The following is a 27259-nucleotide window of genomic DNA, read 5'->3' on the forward strand; positions in this document are numbered from 1 at the left end:
TCACCCTTTTAGATACTGCAACAATTTTTACAATTTGAGAACCAGTTTTGTTGGGTGTGACCTTAATAACTTTATAACATTTTTGCTGCTGTCTGTTTTTGTATTTATTTATTTATATCTATCTATCTGCCTTTTATGTGAAGGACACTATTTGCAGTGAATTAATTGAGCTCCAATCAATGAAACAGTGTTGCTACCTGTTATACGTTATATGAGCCCAGACTGATGCGAACACACGCAAATTATCCAGGATGACTTTGGTGTTTAATATTTACAACTAACTCCTTGTATATGTCTAGTACACATGTAAAACACTGGCTCTTTGTTTATTTCAGTTTCAAAGCATCGTTCAGAATGGAGGTTAAGAAAAAAAACATATTCACAAATTTACGCCTGAAAATTGGCAATAAGAAGAAGCCCGCTAAAAATCCCTTTGCCAAGAAGAAAAGGAATATGCCCAATCGCCGCAGTGTTTCCGTACCAGATTTAAGTGAGGCATTATCTGCAGAGGAAAGCTCACCTGGTGTGGATGATACTGATTCTGCCGTTCAGTATTGTCCCGAAGACAAACCGGGTGATTCAGTCCCAAAAGATCAGTCATCTGTGGCTTCGAATAGGATGAGTGCACCGATGGAGACTATGAGCCTTATTGAAGAAATCACTGATGAGATGGCATCAAATGCAGATACCCTGACGAACATGCCACAAGACCTTTTGTCTGCACAAACTAAAAACGCAAAGGGCAACGCTGCATCATCGACTGTTGACCCTGCTCCTGCAACAAGACATGTTCTTGTTGACAGACAAGTACTTTCACCAAGTCCAGACCTTGCAGACAGGGAGAGTCTCTCCGGTAGAAAGGAGAACAGTGAAAATACACAGAGAGTGCTTTCAGGTACCCTGGCTTCAGCACTGGTCAGAGCCCACTCACTGGGAGAGCAACAGAACCTTTACAAAGAGAAGAAGGACATGGCACCTGAAAGAGCAACGCCACCAAGAATGAAGAAAATTGCTTTTGTAGAGAAACCTCAGCTTGTATTAGATATACAGGGTCCTCCTGAGAATGCGGACCTCACTTCACTGGACTCGGCCTGCGACACTCCTAGTGAGGATCAAGTCAGCACGCTCTGGACAGACTCGGAAGAACCAGAACCAGACCCAGACTCATGCTTAGAAACCAGAGACACTCAGCTGGACGAAGACCAGGACGATTTGACAGAGGTAGGTTTAATATACTAAGACTATATTAATATTTGAAGCCTGTACACATGTTGCATGATAATTGCACTTTATAATCAGATATCAATTGATTAATGGAGCAATACAAACCAATAAAGCCTTTTATTATGTAACAATACATTGGGGTCAAGGAAATATAGTAAGGCTGCTATGAGGAACTAGAACTTGAAAAATGGGTTGTTTGCATGTAATCTGTGCATTTTATTTCGCTTTCATAATATCGTGGCTTCATACTTCACATGCCAAGACAACACTTTTGCTTGCATTTTACTCAATACACTGCACAATTTTGAAACCATTTAGAATCCTGTTTTACTAGAAGTGAAATCATTAGTTCTTAACAGAAACTAAATAAGGAAGCACATAACGTTTTTTTTTTTGCTTCCAGACTTCCTCCATTTAATTTTTCTTGAGGCCTGTAAACACTTACACATATAGAATCTTTACAGAAAACGGTTCCATTACTGGACATTGTGCACTAGTAGACACTACTAGCATGGCTTTCTGAACTATGTCCAATTAAGCTGACATGTCTCAGGTGGACTGGTGGATCATTTGGCTGCATGATAACTAGACCAAACAGAATTCAGCTGACCACCATTTAACAACATACAGTACTGTATCACAGATGTGGAATTTTAGAACGACCGTCTAGTTCTGGAGTGAATATTTACTTTATTACTATTATTAATATTCCATGTAATTTGGCCTGGTGCAGGCACCTAAGGACACGGACACATGGCAGAAGGAACAGTGTGTGTCTACGGTATCTTCTAATTTTTTGTGTCTTTTGTCTGTAGATTCCGAATGAACAGTCCGACGATTCTGATGAAAATGGTCAAGATCCTGTGAGTACTCACTAGACTAGATTTGAAAATACCATTTTGAAGTAAGTCAAGCATCTGGCGAGACAAATCCCATACAATTAAATTACTCTGTACGGCAGGCTATGACAGGAGGAACTGAGGACCAAGTGTCAGCCCCATTCCAGAGATACCTCCTGAACATCAATCTGAAACGAGGAAAGAACCTTGTGATAAGAGATAAACGTGCTGGTAGGTCAATAACCTGCAGGTGAATCATACTGTAAGTAAAAGAATGAGGAGACCACATGGATTTTTATGAACAGGAAATTAAATGTGGAAATGTTGCTCTGTAGTTTTAATCATCAGAATGAATACACACAACAGATTCCCACCCCCTACAAGAATGCACCAATATCATGGTCCAGTTAATACTTAGGCCTGCCATGATGCACAGTGTTTACACATCTTGATCATCTTGATGAGGTATAGCGCGACGGCGGTGGAATGCTGCTCTGTTACGTACGACAGCAAGATGGGCTGTGCTACTTAATACATCCGTTTACTTGAATGACGCCTTTAGTCTAAAACATGAGAGAAGAATGCAGCCAGACTTGTGTGCCCAGAGGAAGCGCCGCGTCTTCATTTTGGAGAGCAGCGATCTGCACATGAAACCACTGGTATTACAACATCTGTTTTGATATGTCGGTCAGGAGTGATGTGACAGCAATTAAAGTTTGGACATTATTGTATCGGTGCTTCCTTAAGACACATAGAGTAGAGTAGTAGAGGTACTATCGCTTTCATTAAGAATTTCTATGCATGCAGATATTAGAGTATGTAACTATTTTTCCTAATTTTTCCTCATTTTTTTGTTTTTGTTTGTTTATATAATGATTTAAAGTGCAGGATTTTGGTTTGGTCACATACACGGTCACATCCCGTCATCCCGTAAAATTAAGCAGAAATTCCATAGATTTTAACATATCTGACCCTGGACATGAATTATATTTAGGCTGTCTTACAGTCCTAGAAATAAATATACAGTATTGCTCTGTAAAAAACAGGCAGGATGAAATAAAAGCGGCCACTTACTGTGACCCTGAGGCTCAGTAGACTTTACTTTGTTAGAGCAGTGACCTCAAGTGGCTATATTTAGAACTACGATAGTACGTGGCTCCATTAAATATAATTAAGGATTGTGGATGTGATAGTAATAAGAATGTAAAAATTCCTTTTCTAATCATATTTCAAAGCTACATTCTCAGCTGCAGACGCTTTCCTTTAGTACATACTGTAGTTAATGAGGTGCGGCCCTCCGGTGCCCTACTCCCTGCTAGTTGAGACCTTACTTTCCCTGACAAGATGGCACTACGATGATGCAATCCCCACACGTCCCCGTCTCTTTCCTGTTTGCCCAACAATCAACACCGTGCCAAAGGCTCACCAGTGGCATATATTGTCATTACATATTCTGAAAGGACCTACGCCACCAGCCCCCACTGCCTGGTTTTTGTTCCTCCTTTTTTTCCCATTAATTTCCATCGTCACCGTTCTCAGTCATGCCAGAGCTTTTCTCCTTGCTAGCTGCCACATTCTCCTCCTGTCAAGTTGCCTGGAGGTTTCCCTGTCACAGGCTGGCAGGGTGGAGCTGCTGTGGGTCCTGCCTGCCTTTGCGAGATGTTCATTTGGAGTGGGGAGCTGACAGGCCTGACAGCCCATCCCCACAGGGCCTTTGTCATGTGATTCAAGCCTCCCTGCAGGCTCTCTCAAGCACCCCTTTATTTCCCTATACAAATGAAGGCATGGGACTGGCTTTCATTTTTTGGTCAATCTGCATGCAATTGCAGAAACAAAGAAGACCCATAGCCGATCCCTCTCGCAGACAGACTTTCTTAACAGGCTTGGGAGATTAACACTGGTTGCTTCTAGATTTTTGTCTTCTGATCGCCTCATGCTGGCGACTGTTTTTGCTCCTTCACAATTAAATAGCTACATCGCTGTGTATTCGCCATGTGTGGGGTACACCTCTTCCTCACACAATCGGCGTGGGGGAAGGGTGTGTATGTGTGTGTTCATGCGCGTGATTTCATACATTATACAGTTTAAAGTGATATTACACTATTATCCCTCATCATGTTGCTATAAATAGTGAGGAATCAATATTTGCAATGCATGTTTTTGCGTTAAATCCTTTTTGTCAATCAGCAATAAATCTGTAATTTGCTTTTTCTTTGTGTTTAATTTTAGGCTCCAGTGATCCTTATGTGAAGTTTAAAATGGAAGGAAAACAGCTGTACAAGAGTAAAGTGGTGTATAAAAACTTGAACCCACGGTGGAACGAGTCCTTCTCGTATCCCCTGCGTGATCGAGATCACGTCATGGAAGTCCGGGTAAACAATGCTTTGGCCGTCTTAGGAGGGTTCTTGTACAGAAACCCGCATTTGGAGTTTGTGATGTTGTTAACGCCAATGTTCTTACAGGTCTTTGATAAAAATCGCACTACTGATGACTTCATGGGTGCCAGCGCTATAAGCCTGAAAGAAATGGAACTGTACAAGTAAGGAATATGAATTTGAATCTTAACGCCAGCCATAAACAGTAGTCAGTTTTAACCCAAGTGTCTTTCTCTGTGCAGAACCTATGAACTGGAGTTGCCTCTTGAAGATCCAAAAAGTAAAGAAGACGACATGGGAGTTGTTTTTGTTGATGTTTACTTAACGTACAGAGATCCCACGCTGAAAAGAACCCCTGTATGAATATCTCTTAATATTGACTGATTACGAGTTTTTTGTTCTTTTTGTGCATGGTATGTACTAATTCTGGTCATTTGTTTTTTTAGATATGGATAGCAAAGATTAAGAAGGTATGGATTTTATTTTCTTAATTTTACTTTTAAACTCAATTCAACTGTAATTAACTGTGGTTATACTCATGTCAGGCACTAGGGGGCAGTAGCTTACTGTACTATGGTGCAACAAAGAATGAGGCTTATGCTCAGGACTCAGGCTTTTGTGTGTAACCTTGGTTTCGGCACAGCCTAGTTCTTTTGTGGTTTTATTTGTGAACCTTTTTTGCAGTGTGTATTATTTTAGTGGGATCATTTGCTGTGAAAAAAAGTATGGCGCAATATTACAGTCTCATCACAACCAAAATAATAATATTGGCTGAATACGTTGTCATAAAAGAGCCTTTAGATTATTATAGAGCAGTATTTGGTTTTGTAGTAAACAAAGTTCCATCTCCTCTCAAGTGGTTTTCAATATATTGCAGCTGTAATTAGATTCAGAGTGAAATAAGAGGGTTGCTGTTTGGGACTCACACTGCAGTGAGTGGGTTCATATTCACACCTATGTAGTCACTACATCTGCCACTGTTCAGTCTCTTGACAGTCCAGTAGACAATCTCAATTTGAAATTAGATGACAAAGGAATGAAGCCATTTTCATACACATTGTAGGTTATTCACTGCAGATGGTTAAAGATACTCAAAGGGAGACAGAAATGTGTGATGGGACTCTACACGGTGTTCTACCGCCTAAATTTTAGTGCTAATTTAACAACGTAACAATGCCATTTTCCTCCATTTCTTTTTTGACAAACATACAATATCTTATTGCATTTAACACCTATCCTGGAAGTGCTGAATACCCAGCTCTTACAGTGCTACTCCCCCTCGTTCAGAACATCGTTTTCTCCCTCTGTGTTACCACCATAGAGACAGGGAATGGCAAGTGCCTAAGTAAAACTCTGCTGTGTGATAGTGTTTCAAACAGGAGGGAGGCGTATGGGAGAAGCGGGAGGGGGGCTCTGCTGTTCAAGGCACGTTGCCAGTGTGGGATGCCTAAGATCGGCAAGGCTGATAATTCTCAGGCATAGCGGGCAATAACCCAGATGTTAGGATGTAATATCACAGCTGTGGATGGACAGTGCTGAGGTACCAGCCAAATGGACCTGGGTCTGAGCTCATTGTGCTTGTCCCCATGCTGTCCTACCATATGGAAGCAATCGCACAGCCCTTTTAGGACCAGGAATAGATTCTCTTTAGGGGCCACTTACAGTTAAGTGGAATTGTTTTATTGGCCGCTGAGATAGAAATGTGTCCAAGATAAACACTTGGGATGACTTGGCTGAGGCCTATTTTATATCGCTCCTCCACTCCCTCTGTTCCTCTTCTTTTGAAGGGGCTGATATTTATAGGGCTGTGCCTGTGGTATTCCATGTTAATTCAGGTCCCTGAGATGTGCTTTGATCCCCTCCGGATTGGGTGGCAATGTGGGTTGTGACCCTGTAGTGAAGAGGAGGGGCCGGAGTGGCAGGGGAGTTGTAGTGGGGCTGTTTGAAGCAGCGTCGCTGGGGCAGCCGAAGGAGCTGGGCAATCAAAGAGGCTAGAGCAGATTACGGTCCTGCTCTTTAATTACAGTCGGCCCCACATAACCTCTCTTGCTGTTTGTTTTTACAGCGCTGGCCTATCACCGCACGGCCTCACGGGAACTCTAACATGGAAACATATCAAGGCCCCTCTCGCTCACTCCCTCCGTGACACACAGCAGGAGAAGTGGTTTATTTGCTGCGCTCGTCCTTGATTTTTCCAGAGTCCTCGAATGCACAATAATATATTTTTAGCGTCAAAAGAAAGATGTGTTGTTTGCTAGTTAAACCAGAATGGAACAAAAGTGCCAGCATGCAGTAAACTCTGTTGCTGGCCATACATACTGTATTGTATGTATGCATAATTTGTTGATGAGAGAGCTGTGCGGTTTGCATCATTACTCAGTGCTGCCTGCTGTCTCCGGTGCAGTATGCCAAGTGTCCTGCCTCCCCACACTCAGTCTGGGAGCCAGTGATGAGTGGGACTGTCACATCCAGGGACATCTGGCTGCTTGGTGACATCCCTCTCTTCCTCTCATTCCAGGAGCCTCTGTAGTGTGGCTTGCCTGTCAGTAGAGATGTGATAATGTGCTTCAACAGAGACGTGCTGCATAGTGTAAACCTTCGTCCTACTTCCGTGCACTCCGCGAGCACGATTTGGTGCCTGGCTGCCAGGCTGAGGCGGGACGCAGAACGCCCAAGGTTCTTTAAAAACAAGCCCATACTATGTGTGTTCCCTGCAGCCGACCCCGGTTGTGCAGCGAACAGGCGAAGTGCCGGCGAAGAATCAGCAGAGCAACCAGACGTGGTCTAGGGTCCTCACTGTCGCCCTGATAGAGGGACAGGACTTCCCATCGAGCGGCCAAGGGGACATCTATGTTCGCTTTCGCCTCGGCGAGCAGAAGTACAAGAGCAAGGTTGGACTTGTTCTTTCACAACCTTTATTTTCTCCAACTTCCCACACTCCCTTTTCTTGTGCTCCTCTGTCTGTTGATGTCTGCTCTTTATACTTCAACTCTTTCTTCTCAGCCGATACCTTTTACTTCCCTGCCTCCTTCTCTCAGCAGGTGCCTGTCAGCAGCAGGTGACTCACCTCCACCTTGGCTCACTGGGCCATGGCAGAGGCAGCTCATTAGACTGGGCAAGGCTGCCACTCACTTCTCCCATAGCTCTGGCTGCTGGGCTTCATTGTCTTAATTTGCATACCCAGCATGCCCTGCTCATCTACCTGTACTTGTTGGCCTCCCCCCTGATGATTCCGCGGTGCACGTGTCTTGTGTAGTCGTGTCATTTCTTTGTAAACCTCTCTGCTTTCCTCTCTGCTTGTTTGTTTGTTGAACAAAGCTGATTCTAATTGGAAGCTGTCAGTGTTTACAATCCCAGAGTGGCTACTGAGGTGTACACATACAAGCACACACAAATAGAGACACATACACATACGTAGCACACCTCTCTTTCTCCTCTCCTACCTTTGTGGTTCGACTGGATGAAGACTTTATCCACCCGTCATTCAAGAGTCGTTGAGGCTGATAATGCAAGAACCTGATATGGTGTCGTGCCTTGTGTAGTGTGTTGACTGTGTGTGTTTCCACTTTAGTGTTTTTGCTGAATCTGTGTCTTTACTGCCCTCAGCACCTTTGCGTTCAGCCCAATCCCCAGTGGAGAGAACAGTTTGACTTCAATCAATTTGAAGATAACCAGGAACCTCTGCAAGTAGAGGTGTACTCTAAGAGAGGAAGGAAGGGTGAGGAATCATGGGGAATGTGAGTATTTCCTGGTGGGTAGTGTTAATTTTGCTCACACGGGCTCCAAGTTGGCCTTCTGTGTTTGAGCGGAGTGATTTTCCTCTGGTGTTTCAGGTTTGAGATTGACCTAGAGAGCCTTACACTTAATGAGAGGCAGTTCTACACTCATGTGCTGAACCCAGGAAAGGGCATACTGGTGCTTCTGGTCACCTTAAGATCCTGCTGGGGAGTCTCCATCTCTGAAGTTGAAACAGCTCTCATGGAGAAGCCTGACGAGAGAAAGTCGATACAGGAGAGATTTGTGAGTCTGCTGTTGCTGTAGTTATATTTTGATGTAAATAATATGGCCAACTGCTGTAAAATCCGACATTATATGTTGGTAGTGTTACACAGTAGGAGGTGTACCCATCCTTTAAAATCTGTATAGAAAAGCACATTTTAATCATTTTTGTTTTTTCAGAGCTTAAGGAACTCTCACAAGTGTATGGGGGAGGTTGGCTTCCTGCAGGTTAAGGTTATAAAGGCAAATGATCTTCCAACAACCGATCTCAATGGTAATGTGTAACAGTTATTCTTTCTCTGTTCTCATGGCACTGGGTTTTTCTTTTAATTGTATAATTCATGGTCTTTGTCATTTTACAGGAAAAAGCAACGCCTTCTGTGTTATTGAGCTTGGTAACGGCAAACTTCAGTCTCACACAGTGTACAAGACTGTCAATCCAGACTGGAACAAAGCCTTTACATTGTAAGTGGGACATTTCTGAGGAATAAGTGGACCTCTACATTTTTGCTTTCATAACAAAGTTTTAACGTAATAATAATAATATGTTACAGCCCAATCAAGGACATTAATGATGTGATAGAGTTGACTGTCTTTGAGGAAAATGGAGTGGGATCTCCAACATTTTTGGGGAAAGTGGACATTCCTTTACTGACTGTAAGTATGCAAATGTATGGATTAATAGTTAATACATGTCTGTAATTATTGTGGATTATTATTGTTGATATACCATATTTCTTTTCTGAAAAGATTCAAAATGGTCAGGAGATAACTCTGTTTTTGAAAAAAGAAAATTTGGAAAGTCTGTCTAAAGGAACCATCACAGTGGCGATGGAGGTTGTCTATAACCAAGTGAGTATTAAACATGTACTGTATGTATTTACTTGCATTAAGATTCAAGAATGGTAATAACATTCTATTTCACATTATGCATTTTGCTCTTTTGCCAGGTCAGGGCTTGCGTCAGAACCTTTCAACCAAAGGAAGCCAAACTGAATGAGGAAAACCTGAAATTCTCCAAAAAGGTTATGTATAGATGCTTTTGCAGATGAACCAAACATTTTTGCTGAGAGGGTGCCCTTAGATGCACCTAATAGAGTATGGTCATGGTCAACCTAGTTAGTTTCATTAGCTTTTAAAATCTAACACAAGTAGAAAATGAGAGATTGTAAAGCTGATCTAACCTCATTGCAAAGCCATAAACATTATGTCCAGCGTCAAATGATTCTAACCATTGTTTCATTTCAATTATTTCCCATTAGGCTCTTGCCCGGCATATATTTCGGGTTCGAAAAATCAGCACAGTAGTCCTGAACACGTTACAGTACATTAAAAGCTGTTTCCAATGGGAAAGCACACAACGGAGTCTATTAGCCTTTCTGGTAAGTCATTGCCTCACGTTAATGAACTCTCTTTATGCCTTGGGGCAAACAGGTTTTGTCCCATTTCACTCCAGCCCAGTTTTAAAGCTTTCATTTTATGTGAATTAGATGTTACAAAGAATCTCCAGGTTTAGCAGTTTTCCCGCTCTGCTCTTTTTCCCATGAAAAACTATGGCTGCCTTTTGTTTTCCTATACGTATGTGAGGGATGTGCTTTATCCCTTAAATCAAACCCCACTTGGCTTTCCTACACTTCTGATGACAGTGTATTTGAAGGGGTGGAGTTTAGGTGTTTTTACATCTGACATCTTAGCAAAGCCTCCTAACCCGGGGGATGGTGTAAGGAGGATCACAGGCTCAAATTCCTTGGGTGGAGGAGTGACAGTCTCCCTCTGAGATTTGAACCTTGTTTAAATGTCTCTGTTTAGCTGTTTTTAATGAGGGTATGTGATCTAAGGTCCTAAGCTTAAATAATCTTAAATCACCCGGTGAATCCCCCTCAGTTCAGCACATGTAATGTCATGATTAAAAGTGTACAACGTGCCATGAAAGCTCAGCCTGCGCCGTGTCAGGGTGAGGAAGCGGTCACAGACAGGGTGTGTGAAGAACTCCCCTTTCACTGCCTTTCTTCTGTCTCCTCTGTCTCAGGACGACATGCAATTCATACCTGGTGTATTCTATAAGCCCTTCTCACTGATCCTGAGGTGCAAATCCCCCAGGCGATGGCCAGGCTCAGTGTATCACAGCCTTTAGAACAGCACAGCGCACAGACAGGCGGGCGGACACACAGACAGGAAGACGGAGAACAATGCGGGCGATTGTAAAAGGATAGAGTGGGAGGCAGGCTACTATCTGGGAAGGAAAGTTGGAGCAGAGAAGGAGAAAGACAGTTCAGCAAGAGTGTGGTCTACGGAGGGAGATAGGGACTCGGAGGCAGGTATATGTGCAGGAGAGCAGGGAAAGGAGGGCTGACAGGTGACAGGTCAGCAGGATGGGGCCATCTTCTTCCACCTATAATTAGATCCTCCACAGGCGATGGGAGTGTGTGGTGGCACACTCTAATCTTTCGTTTCCACTTCTACTCCACCTGCTGTTTAGGAGTGCATCACAGAAACAGGGACTGTACAAAGAAGGAAAAAGACTCACGCACTCACTACTTTGATCCTGATCACCGTTGTTACTGCAGTGAAGTGCTACCCAGGCTGTTTTTTGCCCGGCTTCCCGGCAGAGAAATGATAATATTGACATTGTGGCTTCTTTGCCCTTTATATGAAACGGCGGCCCTGTTATCAGAGACCATTATAGTGGTTGATATTCCTAAAAGCTGTAAAATATCCACCTCTAAAAAGTTGCTGAGTAGTCGCAGCCTGCAACAAGTTGTGCATGGTGAGGATAACCATTTTCATCACCTACTCATCATCAGACCAATAGTTCAACAAGTAAAATTCTGCAATTTATTAGATTTCTAACAAGTAAAAAGTTGTGTTTTTGAGGCATTCATTATATTTTCAACAAGTGAAAAACAGCTTGGAATTGTGAATCACAAGCAGATAATCCATGCTTTTTGAAGAGTGCGGAAACCTCTGGACCCTGCTGTTAAAAAGTCAGTGAGGCCAGTGACAAGGCCGCGACTGACTGTCAGCACAAGCCTAGTGCCGCGCCACTCTCCCCACTTGTGCCACTGCCCACTCCGGGGCCAGCCACCGCGGAGCCACTCCCCCTCCTCCAAGTCATCATTTGCAATTAGGTTCGTGTTTGGAGCTGTCTAAAGCAGAATTCCACCATGTGCCTTAATGAAAGCAGCTCCCACTCCTATCTTTATATCTTTAGGCAGTGGTAATAAGGTAACTGATTCAGACATTGACAGATGGCCTCTGCTTGCCTCTGAGATGTGCATAATTATACCACTAGTGTCTGCTCTTTTCCACAGCGGCAGTCAGTGCAGGGCTTCTCAGGGTATGCCAGTAGGAAACGCTGCAGTGGTGGGCCTAGCTTTATTATACATTACAATACATTATTTATCAAGCAGGCAGACCAGTGCTACCCTTTTACACTATACATCCTGTAATGCATTACCGCTGCTGCGGTTTCTACTGGGACTGCGGGATGCTCATGTAGTGCTTTACCAGGAATACTTAGCCATTATATCACTCAGTCCCACAGGCCAATTTTCTGACCTCCACACAGCATGTAGTCTGCATTTCTCTCCTGTTTATGTAGATTCATGTATGCATTATGAAGTGGTTGTTGCCGTGTTGTGTGTAAGGTATTCAAATTTTCCATGAGGGATCACTGCTCTTTCTCACATTAGTGAAAAGGAATGTGTTTTTTTTTGTTTTGTTTTGGAGCAGTCTTGTTTGTTTATATGAAGATAACTTTTATTCTATCAGTGCCAATCGAAAAGCTGCACATCAATATTTACAGGTTGATGTTTGGTTTATGCTGCTAAAGTGTTATAGTACTTGAGGAAATTGTGTAAGGCCTGGGAAGAGTTGCCGTATTGTCACTGTTTGCAAGTGTAGGAGGTTACTTGTTTTGATTGTGCAGTCTCATAGGCAGAGTCCATATTGTTTGAAGCTGCCTTCGATTCTCCACCGAAGGATTGCAGTTTTAAAATAGTTTCTCTAATTAGGTAATGTAACAAAAACTGAAAAAGGAAAGGAAAAAAATCTTTCTCACATTTACACAAAGTTCTGGCAAATCCTCATAAACATTTTCATCAGTGAATGGAAATACAAACAAGAAATTTGGACCCCCCCCCCCTCTCTGCTTGTTTATGCTACAGTAATGAGCCTAGGATCTGCGCTTTTCAAGAGTTTGACAACAGCATGTTCCGTTCTCTGAGAGAGAGAAAATGTGACAGCTAAAATCTTCATAAAATAACAGCCTTTAGATGTGCTTTTCACTAAGACTGAGCGAGATGAATGTGCTATACATCAGCAGTGACTGCAAAGGGGTCACCCAGAGTTCTTTGCTGCACACAAGCACGGAACCTGTAGATGGAGCTACAGCACTTCTGGAAATACGGACGGCGGCGCTGAGGAGATCAGTTACTTTTCCCAACAGGAGCCATTCGTGGGAACAAGTTGGAGTTGAATCCTCTATTCTGTGCATTAAATCAAGAGGCACAAGTTTCTTGCACAAAGAAGAAGAAAAAAGTGCTAAATGAGCATGTATTATCCAGCCAAATTAATCTGTTTTAGAAGTTTAGAGTTGAGGACAATTTTGATATTGAAATGGATGAAAAGTTCAAAAAGAAAAAGGAGCATTTACACTTGAAAGCTGATTCTGAGCTTTGCTGTCATTAGACCGCTTTAAGTATTTAAGCAGAATTAATATTTTAACATACGAGCTAGCTCATCTGTCAGGAGTTAGACTCAAAAGGAGCCAGTATACCTTATGTGATTATTTGAACCGTTTCCTTTTCGACACTGCCAGGTAGCGACCACTTTAGACATCGTTTGACAGCCTGTGAAATGCTGATTGCCTCACATCACACACTGTAAAGATGCCATTTGATGAATGTTTGATGCGGTGCAGCTGTAAACACACTTGGCAGCTGCAACGGGCACTTTTTTTTTGGGGGGGCTGATAGAATTATCGTCTCCCCAGATGAGGGCAGGACAGGGTCAAATCTGGCTCCAGAGGCCTCGGGAGACCACCTGTATAGAGCCACAGCAGCCAGGGCCATTAGCCAGAGCACCAGCCTGGCCCAGATCAAAGCCATAATCAGAGTTGTCATAATTGTTCTTGTTAACACCGTCCCTGAAAATGAGACGCTTTGCGAGTTCTGGCTCTGCCCATTTGCGGTTTGCTGCATTGCAGCGTGGCCGAGAGAGAGGACCGCGCGCGCCTGCGAATTTTCTGCTTTGCATCTGTTTTCCCTCCGCTTGAAAAAGTTGGAGGCCTTAGAGGAGCGGGTTCCTCCCCTGTGACGGGGGTCACAGTCTCCATCTCCTTAGCTGTGGGAGTCCTCCCAGACGTAGCGGTGGGAACGTGTCTTGCAAAAAAGAAAGATTGCTATCATGTGTGTATTCAGGATTTTATCAGGTCTATTAATTATAGAGTGATAATATAAAACTACATATAAGCTTCTCATCAGTGATTTACACGCCATTATCATTTACTTTCCAGCTCTTGAGCCTTATTATAGGGATTAATACACGTTCACTGCTAATATTAAATCTTTTAGGGGGCGAATGCATTTTATTTATTTAAATATAGTTTATGCAATAATAACAACATTACAAAGTCACTTACCGTGTTATTGTCTTTAAAATAATATTAGCTGACTGCACTAAACATACACGTTGACACACGAGATGGCAGGGATCTTATCCATGCATCTGTTGTGTTTTTTTTTTTTTTTTATTATATTATGTTCTCTCAGCCGCGATAAAGCATGGGCTGCGTTTAACCCCGCTGTGTGTGCTGTATCATAATGACTGTCTCCAACATACTCGCCACCTTCGCAGTCACAGAGGACACCTCTCCCTCGGCAGCCGAGGCGACGACCCGTCTGCCCCCGTACGCGGCCGCTCGTGGCCCCGGCGCGTTAACGTGCGCGTGAGCCGAGCTGACAGTCCGCGCCACTCCCTCCCCACCTCCTCGGGGGGAGGGGGGGGGGGCTCGCGTGGCAGCTCTGTCACCCAGGAGGTCGCTCAGTGTTAACGCTCCCGCCACGGATTAAACACTAGTGGCCGGCGCCGGAGTGCGGGGTCAGCGCGGCCGCCGCTGACAGGCACCACGGGGCCCTCGCCGCCCGCCCCGCTCCGGCCCCGCTCCAGCGCCGACGCCGCTCCGGCCCCGGCATGTGTCAGACAGGTGTGGGGGGGGTACCAACGGCCAGCGCTGGCCCTGCGAGCAAATGCTAATGCGCTGCCTAACACGCCTGTCGTTTCTCAGCGCACAGAAAAGCTGGAAGCGCTACGGCGCTGCATTGCGGTGCAGGTGTCCCTACAAGGTGTCATTTGCCAAACGTTTGGCACCTCCTATTTGAAGAACTGAAAAAGGTGTGAACACCGAAATAGCTAGAATTACATATTATAACATATTTCCATTGTGTGGTGGGTTTTTATGTTTGAGCATTCATTTACCTTCTTATTCTGCCTCATTAGTAATGTAAAGTTATTACAAAAACAAATAATAGCTACAGTATTAAACTGGTGCAACTTACCTGAAATACAGTAAATGTCAGTGTTAGGCTGGTTTGATGGTTTGCATTGCGACTGGTACAGAATCATCCTTCAGTACTACTGCACCCGCTTTCAGCCCAATGAAGAGGGACATGAGCTCCCCTGTTACTATTGCTCTCACTCCGCTGTAGCCTTTCTCTCTCTCTCTCTCTCTTTCTCCCCCTCTCCATGTTTCTCCCTCTCTCCCTCCCCAGTCGATAAGACTTGAGTTGAGCGTATGTGAAATATTTATTCAGCGTTCGCTCCGAGCGCCATGGCTGCCCACACACTCTACCTGCCCTGAAGAGAAATCTTATCTGTGCTTCCTCTGCCGCTGACACCCCCTGAAAGCCTGTCCCCACACTGGCCGGAGCTCAACACAAATTACATGTCTCATTGCTCTGCGTTTACAGCTATTTTAAAGCCCGCCGCTCCTGTCCCCAACATAAGCCCTCAGCCAGGCTGTGTTTCAGGTCGGATGAAGGAAAAAGAGACCTTAGTGAACTGAGCTGCTATTTGTACCTTTTGATTCATTACTAACCCCTTTTTATATTGTAATAGAAGAAGTAATGCTGATTATTATTACTCCCCTTTAATCCAAGAAATAGAATATAGAAAGTAAAGGCCATGCAGTGTTTTGCAGAACCTCTTATCTATTTTAAAAAAATAAACATCCTACTTTATTTTCTTAATGTTTGTAGATCCCGTCCTAGTCTGGACTCATGCATGAATCCTTTTCTGTTTGTGCACACACAGACAGCTGCACAGCTACATGCACAAACCCTGCAGCTCGTAGTCATCCTTGTTAAACTCTTTCACTATATGTTCACGTAATCTGGCACCAGTCCACAGCCCCCATGACTGACCCTCATAATGCTGGCTGGCGCTGCTCTCGCTTTGTTTAGCTTTCCAAGTGGAGTGCAACTGAAGACGTGTAGTGAAGATACAGCCAAGATTAAATCTTCCATGTTTCTGGATGGTACATTGTCTTAAAAAAATGAGGGTATTTATTGAAAATAAGTAAAAAAATAGGTGTTTTTAGTTCACTGTGTTCTTTTTTTACAGCACTGTTAATGGCCCTGTGTGTTGTGACATAGACTAATTTGGCTGATCAGCCTTAATATGTGTGTTACACTGACATGCGCTCATATTTATAGCCCTCTACTTGCTGTGGTGTACCTGTATATGGCAGCATTAAGCTGCCTTGCATTCTGATAGTACGTCTGCCAGTCAGTAGTTAGGGTGGGCAGGCTGGGCCAACCCCCTCCCCTGTTAATCAATTTACAGGATAGTAGAAACTCTTATAGAGGGTGTCTTTGTCCCTTTGTTCCTGCTACGATCCCTTCTCCCTCTCCTGGGAGAGTGTGGGTGGTGGGAGCTGCCATGCTTGCTCAGCTTTAAGTTATTTTATTCACACTTTTAATCGCTGAGTGCTTTATTATTAGGTGCCGGATTCTGCTGGCCAGGGGATCTACATGAGAAGGCACAGAATGCATTTAGTGGAATGATATTAATGGCACTATAAAACAAATCTGTCAGGCTGTTCTTAACCCTGCTGGCAGAATTGCTCTGCACAGGGTTGCCCCCTTCTCCAAGCGCTTACAGGTGGCTAAGGAGAGTGCATCTCCATCATCTACTCCACCGTGTACTAATAGTTTTATTAATTCATTTTTTTCTCCCCAGGCTCCCTGTGCATAATCATACAGACATTTTTCAGCTAAATGGTGTTTGTCAAGGGAGGTTTCCTACATTACTGGGCTCCTCCCAGACATCTTGTACTGCACTTGTTAGTCTTGTTGAATTATGAATTTTTTCTTTATCCAATTTTGAATTCCTTTGTTTGTTGCATTGTTCAACGTGGTTATTAGCACATTTTGTTGTACACTGCTTGTTGACGGAGGAAGGAATATGCAGCAAGGCCCTTCAGACTACACTTGATGTTTAATGACAGTTGAAATTCCACCAGAAATGTTGCACTTTATTTAACACGCGCTTTAATCACTCAAGCGCTCGCTAATAAAATATAAACCACTTAGAGAAGAATTAGTGCTGTCTCCCTTTCACAGAAACACTGAAGTATATAAAAAGAGAAGGGAAAGATATAGTCCTGCCTCTGCTCATTACTGAGAGATATGTGACGGCGGAGTCTTAGTCTGCCCACCTGAGTGAAGGAATCTCAGAGGTTTACCCAGATGTTCCTCTCTGTCGTTTTTATTAGTGTTAAAAAAACGTGTAAATCCTCAACACATGGGCTGCCATACCATGAGAGAGGAATTGAGGAGATATTCCTGACAGTTTTGGTTTATACCCTCATTTAAGCACTCAGTTTAGACACGAGGCATTTTATTTCTGTAGGCTTTTATCTTGTCCACTGAGCCAGAACACGGTGAGCAGAAATTTGCATTAGTGGGCGATTATGAATACCTATGACAGATTCTCTGTGCTGGCTCCCTGGGCGGAAATGAATTGGCTCCCTCTGTTGACTTGCACAGGAAGACAGAGACCAAGCAATTAGACTTTAGTGGTTAATGTAGCAGCGTTTGCAGGGAGGGCAAGGAGGTTCAGCGTTCCTGCTGGGCTCATGTCAGTTTCCAGGCACAGCCACCCCCCCACTTCTTCTCCCCTTTTTTTATGAGAATGCTGGGAATATGACAGGCTACCTGTCCACCAGCCGGCTGAATTCCTCTGAGGTGAGGGGAGCGTTCCTTTGGAATCGCCTCATGGGAACTGGGGTGACAACACCTGACGTAGGTTATTCATAACAGAGAGGAGATGTTCTACAGCTACCGCTGCACATCATGCATATTCATTGTTTACCTTTTACATGTATATCCCCCACCAGCTCTAGTTTGTGACTGTATATGTAATTTAACTGAACCTTTACCGTATATAAAAACACCATACTCTGCATGTCTTTACATGTTCAGCTCACCCACTGTCTCCCAGGTTGTGTGGAGGAATGATAAGCAGTGCAGTGATGAAGCCCAGGGCACTTGAGCCACAGCGCTGTCTGCATTACTCACGGTTCACGTTTCCCTGGTGGCCATTTGAACCTAGGCCTGGTGTGGCAGTAGGTAGACTGGCCCCAGAGCAACATGCACAGGCTCTGCATGGTTGCTATGACAGGAGCCGTCTGCTATTTACAGTCCTGCGACTAAGGCCTCTAGGCCGCGGTGCTTCGCATCCTGTCTCGGCCTTATCTCGAACATATTGTTCATACTCTAAGCAGCCTTAAGCGCTTTGAGACTCGACTGCAATAGTGCCACAACGTGTGGGTTTAGCATTATAGGCAGATTCACTGTAGTGAAAAGAAAAGAAGTTGATATTAAAGAAAAATAACTGTGACAGTTTTACTGGATGCAATAATTTAAAAAAGCAGGAGGACAAATTGACATTGTGGGAGGTGTCTGTGGTAAATATAGGTTGGCCATATGCTGGGTGTATTAGACCATAATCACACTATAATAGATTTTAAGATTCACTTTGCTGTGGGGGACATTTTTATTTCTTCCCTGTCAACCTGCTAGTGTGATCTTCCTCACACATTCCTGATCGCTCCAGTTGGAGACAAACTCATTAGGCTGTCAATAAATGGGTTTAAATGCAGCCGTCCAATTAGTGCTCCGCTGTGAAATGCGGTGGGTGTTGTGCAACGTGCTTAGCGCCACTCCTTTACAGAATTATGAAGGATTATTCATTCAGTGTGATCCTTCTTAGTTCTACCAGGGGTCTTGGCTTTTCTCAGTGTCATTGCCATGGAGGGGGTAAATGTTGCAAATGCTTCTCCGGTTGCCATATGTGCCTCGTCAGAGAAAGTAGCTGCCTCCGAATCTAAGAGGATTTGATGTGCTAGTTAAAAAACAGCATACCATGCCTATCCATGTCATACTTTCTGCTTAGCAGCGAGGCACTCAGCCAGCACAGTGTTACTGGTGCATATAAATAGGATTTCAGGATATTAAAAGTTGTCCCTGAATGTCTGTTACTTTCAAACCACTAAGAGTAAAATCCATTGACTGCAAAACTCAGAGGCTTTGCAGGCTGTGATGCTTTTCGTGAGATTTAGGATGTGGTTAAATCCATTATGTGTGTGTGTTTTTTTTTTCTTTCTCGAACGGGATTGTTGAGATTTGAAAGCTAGGTGAGCATGTTACAGTATGATACGATTTGCGTCTCCACAGATCTTCCTTGTGACGGTTTGGCACTGGGATCTCTTCATGCTGCCCCTCTTCCTGCTTCTGCTCATCGGCTGGAACTACTTCCAGCTCGCTGCAGGGAAGGCCACCTTCAACCAGGACCTGGTGAGTGGCGAGTGACACGTCATAGTGAAAATTCCATCTTTATTATGTTATCAGACGCTGGTGGTAAAAATGCTTTTGTGCACATTGCAGTGTTATAGACATATTAAGACAGCACACAAACCTGCTTATACGTACACTCACTTGGCCTGTTTGTAAATATATTGCAGCATAATTCAGCAGTGCTACAAATGACAATGCCCAAATTGATCGTAAAGTACAATCAAAAGCTATGTCAGATGGCTTTAACGCAAACATAGCAGCATTGTTGGAGAGGTGACTCATACCACAGTAGTATTATAGTACAATGCATTAGAATTAGCTGCCTAAAAGCTGAATGTATACTGCATGATGCATACTGTGTCACTGTATATACAGCGCACCTCTGAGTAGTCTGCTTTGGCAGCGCTCCACGCCATAGCTGGCTGGAATAGTTTCAACATTGTTTCTAGAGGCTCAATAAAACATGAAGCAGTAAGAAGCCTTTCAAGTACAGTAGTTTACTACAAATGCGTGTCCTGGCTGTAGTCTGATCCTCGAGTCCAGCCACATCTGTGAAGGCAGGACTATAGTTCTCTTCACTATCTCATTTCTATCCACTGTTATGGAAATTCTGTTTGCCCTACACATGTCTGTGAAGGTTAATGCTGTTCACACTTTCGCCTGCCCCCCAATTTCTCTGTGTTGTAAGCCTTCTCACTGGCCGGCTAGGGGCTGGCCTGCTCACACACCCTCCCCAAAGCAACATCTCCGGCCCAGTGATTGTGTTCATGGCTGCTGGCCATGAGTCCATCCCTGGGCAATGTTAAAGCCCAGGCTCACCCTCATATCCAGTGTGGAGACTCTGTCACCCCTCTGTGACCCTCTGGCCGGCAATGACACAACTCTCTTCCCAGGCAATGTCACAGTGTGCGCCACAGTGGGGTCAGGGATGACATGATATAAAGTGATCTAGGCAACAGCATCCAAATTAAATGTGTTTTTTCTTTCCCTTTTCTGTTATTCGTTGTGCTTATGTTGTGGAGAAATGAGATTGCTTTGGTGTGACAGTGCTCTTGTGAGGAAGGCCCTCTTTCACCTCTCCTTTTGTGTGAGGTCACCCCTGTGATGCAGTCTCTATGGAAACAAGCCTCTCCCAATAGGGGTGAATGTACTCAAAGAAAATTTCATTACTAGGTGTTTGTTAAAAATGCTCCAGTGCCCACATGTCCCATTCGTTTGAAATCACCCTGTACCCTATATTTTTTCTTAGGCGAACGAAAGCATGGGTGAAGATGAAGACGAAGACGAGAAGGTATTTTATCTTGTCTCTTTCCAACGTTTTGGGTGATAATATGCTTTGCTGTTTTGTTTCTCTTTTCAGCATAAATAAGATATGTATTTTATTTTTAATCATAAATGCATTTTAAAATTTGTGCAGAAGCCCCTTGTGGGTAGTACTGTATAACAAGTGTAGACATGGCAGTGTTTCTTTCTGAATAACCTAGGTTAAGTCAGACAAATACTGTAACTGAATGTTTGTAATAAGCTGTGATCCTGACACAAACAGAAACCAAACTGGTTTTAGTCAGGTTCCTAGCGTAGCCACCGTGACAGTTGCTTCCAACTAAGAATAGAAATGTTTTCATGCATCCTAAATGAAGGAAACATCTATGAGCCTGCCGTTGCTTTGTTCCTCGGGGTATTCAGTGTCACTCACAAATGCACTGAAAATCTATCAAGTCAAATCAGGTTTAAACAGCCTCGTCAATTTGACTTTGCACCGTTGTTATTGAGTCAAATCTGTGCTTTTCGTATTGCTATTGTGTAAATAAAATATTCATGTTGAGAACAAGCTTTTATGAGAACAAATGAGCTAAGTATAATACGAGAGCGCTGTACCCATCCTCTGTCCCAAAGGTCATCAATCATCTTTACTTGTTTGTTTGTAAGACATCATAGATGGTAATATTTTTAATAAAACTCTCTAGCGTATCTAAAAACAAAACAGGAAATCTTTAAGTAGCCTGAAAATTACACTTCCCTACAGCATATAATATTCAATTACACTCATCCCACTGTTTTCTATAAAGAAGGAAGAGTTAACAGGGATGTGTATTATTGCTTTATGGCAATGAAGTGTGGAACTACGGCGGAGCCTCCGAGCGATGACCCTTGCGCTGCATGTCTAGGCCCAGGATTCATATCCATAATGCGCTCAATATATTCTGTTGTGATGACCTGAGGCTAAGAAAAAAGCCAGCTTCTTTTAAAAACACAGGCACATCCACCAAATCCTGTCTGAAGGGATGGGCTAGTCCACAGATGAGACTCGCATGATATGTCAGCACACACAAAGTGGGAAGCGGCACTTTGCGAGACAGACGAACTGGTGCTTGGACCGTCGACGGTGAAGCAGAAAATCCAGTGTTTTTGTTCACATTGAATCAGGCAGAGCTACCTTTCACGCGTCGGATTTAACCCCGGCGTTTTATTTAGGCTTATTTGAAACCTTAATGCAGCGTATAATAGGGCAGGGTCTAGTTTTCTGCTTTGTGAAATGGCAGCGTCTTCAGAGAAGTTTAAGACGCTGTACAGTATGTGTTTCTGAGCCTTTTCCTCCTAAAGCTTTGTGAAAGGTTTTCCATGAGCCTCCTAAGCCCTTTCACACTCAGAGGAAATGAAATATCTCCTTTCATTTACTAATTAAGCAGTCACCCATGTTTGTTTTAAGCTGTCAGCTTTAATTTAAAGTGGCTTATTTGAAAGTCTTGTTATGGCCGTGCTGTCATATGAATGTGATATCATGCAGTCAGATCAAGCAGTGTTGCTTTACACCTCCTATCAAAGTCTTTTTTTTTAAATATTTGGGGTTAAAGAGTGATCAGTGTTAAATTTGATAACTTCAAAGCCGTTGCTTTTTCTTCCTTCGTCTCTTTGCTAACGTGTGAATAAAGGCTTCTTCCTCTGAGAAGGATATGATTACCACTCAAATATGTTTTTATCCCCGTGTTTTCCCCCCCCCCAGAGGAAGGAAATATGTAGATCTCAGACCGAGCAGCAAGAATGTGAAGGCATGACGTTAAAGGGAGACGAAAGGCAGGGCAGCGTTGCAGCAGGATAACGCAGAACAGATTCTCTGCCTGTGAACAAATCTGTCCTCGGGGAAAGAGGCAGCTTACAAATTATGTTTGGGCAAAGTGACTTCCCTTTGGCCTTAGGTATGTGTTGTGCAGATAGACAATATTTAATGATAACATAAAGAAACAGAGGGGCAAAGCAAGTCCATAGATCTTCAATAGCAATGAACGGGAGGGATGAAACGCGTTCGTTGCCCCCTGTCTGGCATTGCTGGTCTGGGCTCTAACTCCCAGAGCCTGGCCCAGGGGACTTTGGGGGGGAGGGGATGGGGGGGGTTTCACCATCTCTCACCTCATAGTGTATAGTCAACGCTGGGTCTCCTTGAACACACCGGCCAGACAGACTGCCAATGTCACGATCTGTGGCGTGCATTATAAGGAGCGCGACACATGGAGCCACCAGCACACAAAGCCCGAGGGGGGGCTTTTGTGGGTTTTGTCATTTTAGCTTCACAAGAAATAATTTGTCAGGAACACAGGTGTTTTTCATTTCAATGCAGGACTTATCTTTCCCACAAAAGTCACCAGGAAAATACTCAGCCAGAGAATTCACATTTGGCAGCGTTTATTCTAATTAAAATGGTGCTAAATGAGCTTTTTCCAGCCTTTGATGACGCCCCACATGTCTGTGAGAGTATGTTTACCTATGTTCAGGAGATCAAATTGGTTCTCCATTACCGCACCTTAAAAGGAAGCTTTTACAATTTTGTCTGAAATGAGAATATGATTTCACACAGGTTTTCTAATCAGCGGACATTTAGGACTCATTTAGCCCGTCCCTCGTTTACGCAGCCTTTTCCATTTCAGAAAGAAATCTTTTATTTATTTTTGTTTCCTCTGCACTCGTGTACACGCGACAGAGCAAGAGAGAAATGAACACAAGCTGAAGCATATCCTCAACTGATTAATGTAGGAAGGACTTCAGTGTCGGTCGCTAAGGGGATGGAGGATTTCAAGAATTTTAAATCAGATGAATAATGGTAATCGTGAGAGCGCTGCCTCTTGATGCGCACTTCAGAGCACGTCTATTTGTCTCTCTTTCCTTTTAGAAATGAAAGCCAGTATTGTTTCACTTTTACCTGCCGGAGCTGTGTTTCCAGCTACATTTACCTCTCGTGTATCCACTGCACTTATAGCTCTTATTACGTTTACATTCGAAACCATGTAATGGCACCGCATCAGTAAGTTTAAATGGTAATATGATAATGATAATGCGCCGGGTCCCGTCGGCAGCTCACAGACATACAGTGGATCATAATGACTTCTGGCTGAGTAACAGTGTTTCCAGCCTTTATAATAAACTTAGGATAAAGAGCTCAATTAACACCTGATGTGGAGCAGATGACACCATGCAGGCTGTCTCAGTAGGACGATGCACAAACACTTGGTTCTTTCCCCCGCGATGACACCGTCAGATCGTAGTCTCACAGAAAGCATACTTGTGATGGTTTTCCCCTCTTTGCGCGGAGCCGAGCGTCCGGCGTCTGCCCGGGGCCGAGCCCAGACGGGGAGGCTCTGCTAGTGTGGGAACTGCTCTCTCGGTGCGCCCTGCATGGAGCGGCCCGGCGCGGCCCTGGCGGTGGGGAGCCTCCCCGTGCTGGCAGACAGCGCGCTCCCAGGGGCTGCTCCGTGAAGCTCCGATAAAGGCATTCTGTCCGGACCCTGTCAATGCAGACAGGCTGCGGCTTCGGCTGACTTGCAACATCAACATATAGACGTCCTCAAGCCTCCTGTTAGGGTCCATTAGAGGGCCCTCCCCCCAACACTCTCATTCCCCTTCTCCCCCTCGCTGTTCCTCTGCCTCCCATCTCTGTCATCATTGCTGTCATTATTTCCTCCTTTTGATGTGAGGCTTCTCAGTCCCCTTTAGCTTGGTTAGCTGTGTTATCTCTACTTACTCCTCTGCCTGTGGACGGTTTCTCACACTCTCGTTATTTCCAGCCTTGATGCATTTATTTCATTTAGAGACGAGTCCTTCAGCCACCTCACATGTTGACTTACTGCCTTGTCCATCTGAGCCTATTATCTTTGTGCGTAAAAGCAAATAATGCTCTGCAGCTCTGTACAGTGTGTGCGTCGATGGCTGAGACGAGACACAGATGAGGGGAGGAGTGAACGTGGTGCTTTAAACCGGGTGAAGTGTTTTTCTCATGCAGATAAAATGTTAGGACAGGTTAGAAATCCTGGCAGCTTTGTAAAAACATGCTCAAACCTGTCCTGTGGCGGCTGCTGGAATGGAATCTCTCCTGAGTTGTGAGGCCCCCGTGCTTTTTGTCTAGGTCGTCTAGTCTGCCTGATTGCACATGGCCATTTTGTCTACTTTTCATCTACCAGAGAGTCTTGATTGTGCTGCACTTGCTCTATTGTGCGTGGCGGACAAAAGCTGAAATCTCTCAGCCGTCCACATAACAGCTTCTGAGCGCTGAGTCTGTCTCATCTTCAAAAGCACAGTCAGAAGATGTACAGTGTTTGCTCATTATGGGCCATTCAATAGATAAATCACACATAATAGTACAGTGGAGATAAACTGCTCTTTGTCTCTCCTGCCCAACAATTGACATACACTTTACCTCATCAGGGTCTGTGCATTTTTTGTTTCTTTTTAGGAAGCTGGGAAAAAGGGTTTGATGGATAAGATACATATGGTGCAAGAAATAGTACTTACCGTCCAGAGCCTCCTGGATGAGATCGCCAACATCGGGGAGCGAGTCAAAAAGTATTTACACCATTCTATAATTCATTTGCTGTTAAAATAAAGTTTTTAAATAGAACCTCCCATTAACCTTTTTGTTTCTTTTCGTGCAGCATATTTAACTGGTCTGTCCCGTTCTTGTCGACCCTGGCCTGCGTGGGGCTGTTCGCGGCAACAGCACTCTTGTATTTCGTCCCACTGAGATACATTGTGCTGATTTGGGGTAAGTTCCACAGTACCTTAACTAACTACTAATTTTGCATGAACAAGCGCTAACTCCCACTGCCCATTTGGTGTTAGGCCGTCACCAAACCCAGTATTACGAGCGGCGCCCCTACCACTCTTGTGAAACACAACCGGCTGTGATTTAATGAAGCACGGTAATTTAAGAACTCTGCCATCCCTCCACCTCTGCAGAGGCACCGAGATCAGACAGCTACAGAGGTTCGCTTTGCTCAGTGTGGGCTGATACAGCAGAGCCCAGCAGAGGCGAGGCCTAGGGTTTGTGTGAAAACAAAGCAGTGGTGGAGTAGCAAGCTGTATATAATACATGATGTCCTTGGGCAGTCTGTAGGCTCCTGGTCTAGCCTGCTATTATCTGCTGCAGTCGTACAGAATAGACAGTCATCTCAGTGGTCAGGGAGATGCGCTGCCCTTAACGGGCTCTCCTCCTCCAGCTGTAAGCCCACAACCACTGTACTTCCACACTGCCTTCAACACAATCAATACCAAAAAACCATTATATCAAACAAAAACATGCAGTCTGAGACACTCCTCTGCCTCCCCAGTTAACCCCCATCTTTGTGGTTGCAAGGCAAGCCTTTCAAGTTGCTTGCACGAATTTAAGTCCTTAGGTTCTTTGTCTGCATGTTGAGGTACAGGCAGTACCAAGCTGTGAATATAATGGTCCCATTACAGGACCCCAGAGATATTTTTCATTTTTTTCCCTTCCACGATGCAGCCATGTGTAAAGTAAATACAGATGGACTCGAAATTAACTTTGCAAAAGTAAAGTCGCCTTGCACGCGCGATTCTTTAAGTTAAGGTAACACAGTCGGGACTGTTTCATCATCCATATCTGCTGCCATTGTGTTGGTCAGGTTTCAATAAATTTTGGCGGAAAGGAAGGAGTTGGAGGCGTAAGCGAAGCAGTCACCGATCCACTCATAGGAACTCTCTGTGGTTCAACTTGTGCAACTCTTGTTCTTAGTACTTTTTAGGCTGTAAACCAGTGTAAAGTGTCCTGGATGGTGTGACACCTTTATTTATTAATGTGTTTTTGTTTTCACAGGCGTTCACAAATTTACCAAGAAGCTGCGCAACCCATATTCTATTGACAATAATGAAATACTGGATTTCCTCAGGAGGGTGCCGTCCGACGTTCAAAAGGTAAGGGTCCAATTTTACATAGAGATGGGGAGGGAATTCCCTGAAGATGCCCGCATTATTTGCTGTACCAGAATTCCCAAGTGTTGCTGAAATATATCCTCTGGCTTTGTTTGATTATTAATGGACTCTCGCCTTTAAAGCAGCCCTGGCCCAATTATTCCTCAGCGCGGCCCCATGTATTCGCCGCAGCGCCTGCGTGAGAAGATGCTCAGTTTTGCCCACAGCCTTATTACTGGAGCCTCGTCTGTTATTAGCAGCTCTGTCCGTGCGATTGAGGCGCTGCGGTTTTAGATTTGGTAAGTGGCCAGGAGCCCGTGGACGGCTCCTGACGTCGGACTGTTGTGTCAGCGCAGAAACTCTGCGTGGCCTTAGTCACTTCGGGGCGGTGGAGTCAATTAATGTAGTGGTGAGGCCCAGTCGTCTTGCTGGGTGCCATATGTGATTACATATTAGCCGCGCCTGATATGTCATTTGCATTTACATCACACAGCCGAGGAGAGCTGTCAGGGTGTTGTAAGTGGCGCTTGGGCGCCCGCCGTTCTCCGACTGAGCATTTCGCTCGGCCAGGAAATGAAGTGCCACGCGTTGCCTTCATCTAGCAGGTAAGTCGCCAGACGGAATTTAGCGAGAAATCCTGACAGTCTGGATCTGGAAAGACACTCTCACCCCAGTCTGTTTCTCTGCTGCGCCCTTGATGTCCTCCTGCAGCAAGCCATTGCTGACTTCTCTGTGATGTTGGAGGGAGCCTGTGTTGTTTGAGATTTGGCTG

At 44.3% G+C, this 27259-nt stretch overlaps 1 protein-coding gene across 3 annotated transcripts in view; it reads left to right on the top strand.

Moving 5' to 3' along the window:
• mctp2a (multiple C2 domains, transmembrane 2a) overlaps positions 1-27259 on the top strand; it is a 31458-nt gene that overhangs the window by 2051 nt on the left and 2148 nt on the right. For all 3 annotated transcript variants that reach the window (XM_029152819.2, XM_029152821.2, XM_029152820.2), the window contains 21 exons: positions 336-1221; positions 2040-2087; positions 2186-2294; positions 4293-4435; positions 4526-4602; positions 4681-4795; positions 4885-4908; positions 7156-7329; positions 8045-8175; positions 8272-8458; positions 8618-8711; positions 8800-8902; positions 8992-9094; positions 9188-9289; positions 9388-9462; positions 9700-9819; positions 19174-19293; positions 20543-20584; positions 25016-25125; positions 25215-25324; positions 26393-26490. In XM_029152819.2, coding sequence (XP_029008652.1) covers positions 336-1221; positions 2040-2087; positions 2186-2294; positions 4293-4435; positions 4526-4602; positions 4681-4795; positions 4885-4908; positions 7156-7329; positions 8045-8175; positions 8272-8458; positions 8618-8711; positions 8800-8902; positions 8992-9094; positions 9188-9289; positions 9388-9462; positions 9700-9819; positions 19174-19293; positions 20543-20584; positions 25016-25125; positions 25215-25324; positions 26393-26490 — 2971 coding nt within the window. The remainder of the gene's footprint in view (positions 1-335; positions 1222-2039; positions 2088-2185; positions 2295-4292; positions 4436-4525; positions 4603-4680; positions 4796-4884; positions 4909-7155; positions 7330-8044; positions 8176-8271; positions 8459-8617; positions 8712-8799; positions 8903-8991; positions 9095-9187; positions 9290-9387; positions 9463-9699; positions 9820-19173; positions 19294-20542; positions 20585-25015; positions 25126-25214; positions 25325-26392; positions 26491-27259) is intronic.

This window comes from Betta splendens, chromosome 6, assembly GCF_900634795.4.
Source record: "Betta splendens chromosome 6, fBetSpl5.4, whole genome shotgun sequence".
Taxonomy (NCBI): Eukaryota; Metazoa; Chordata; class Actinopteri; order Anabantiformes; family Osphronemidae; genus Betta; species Betta splendens.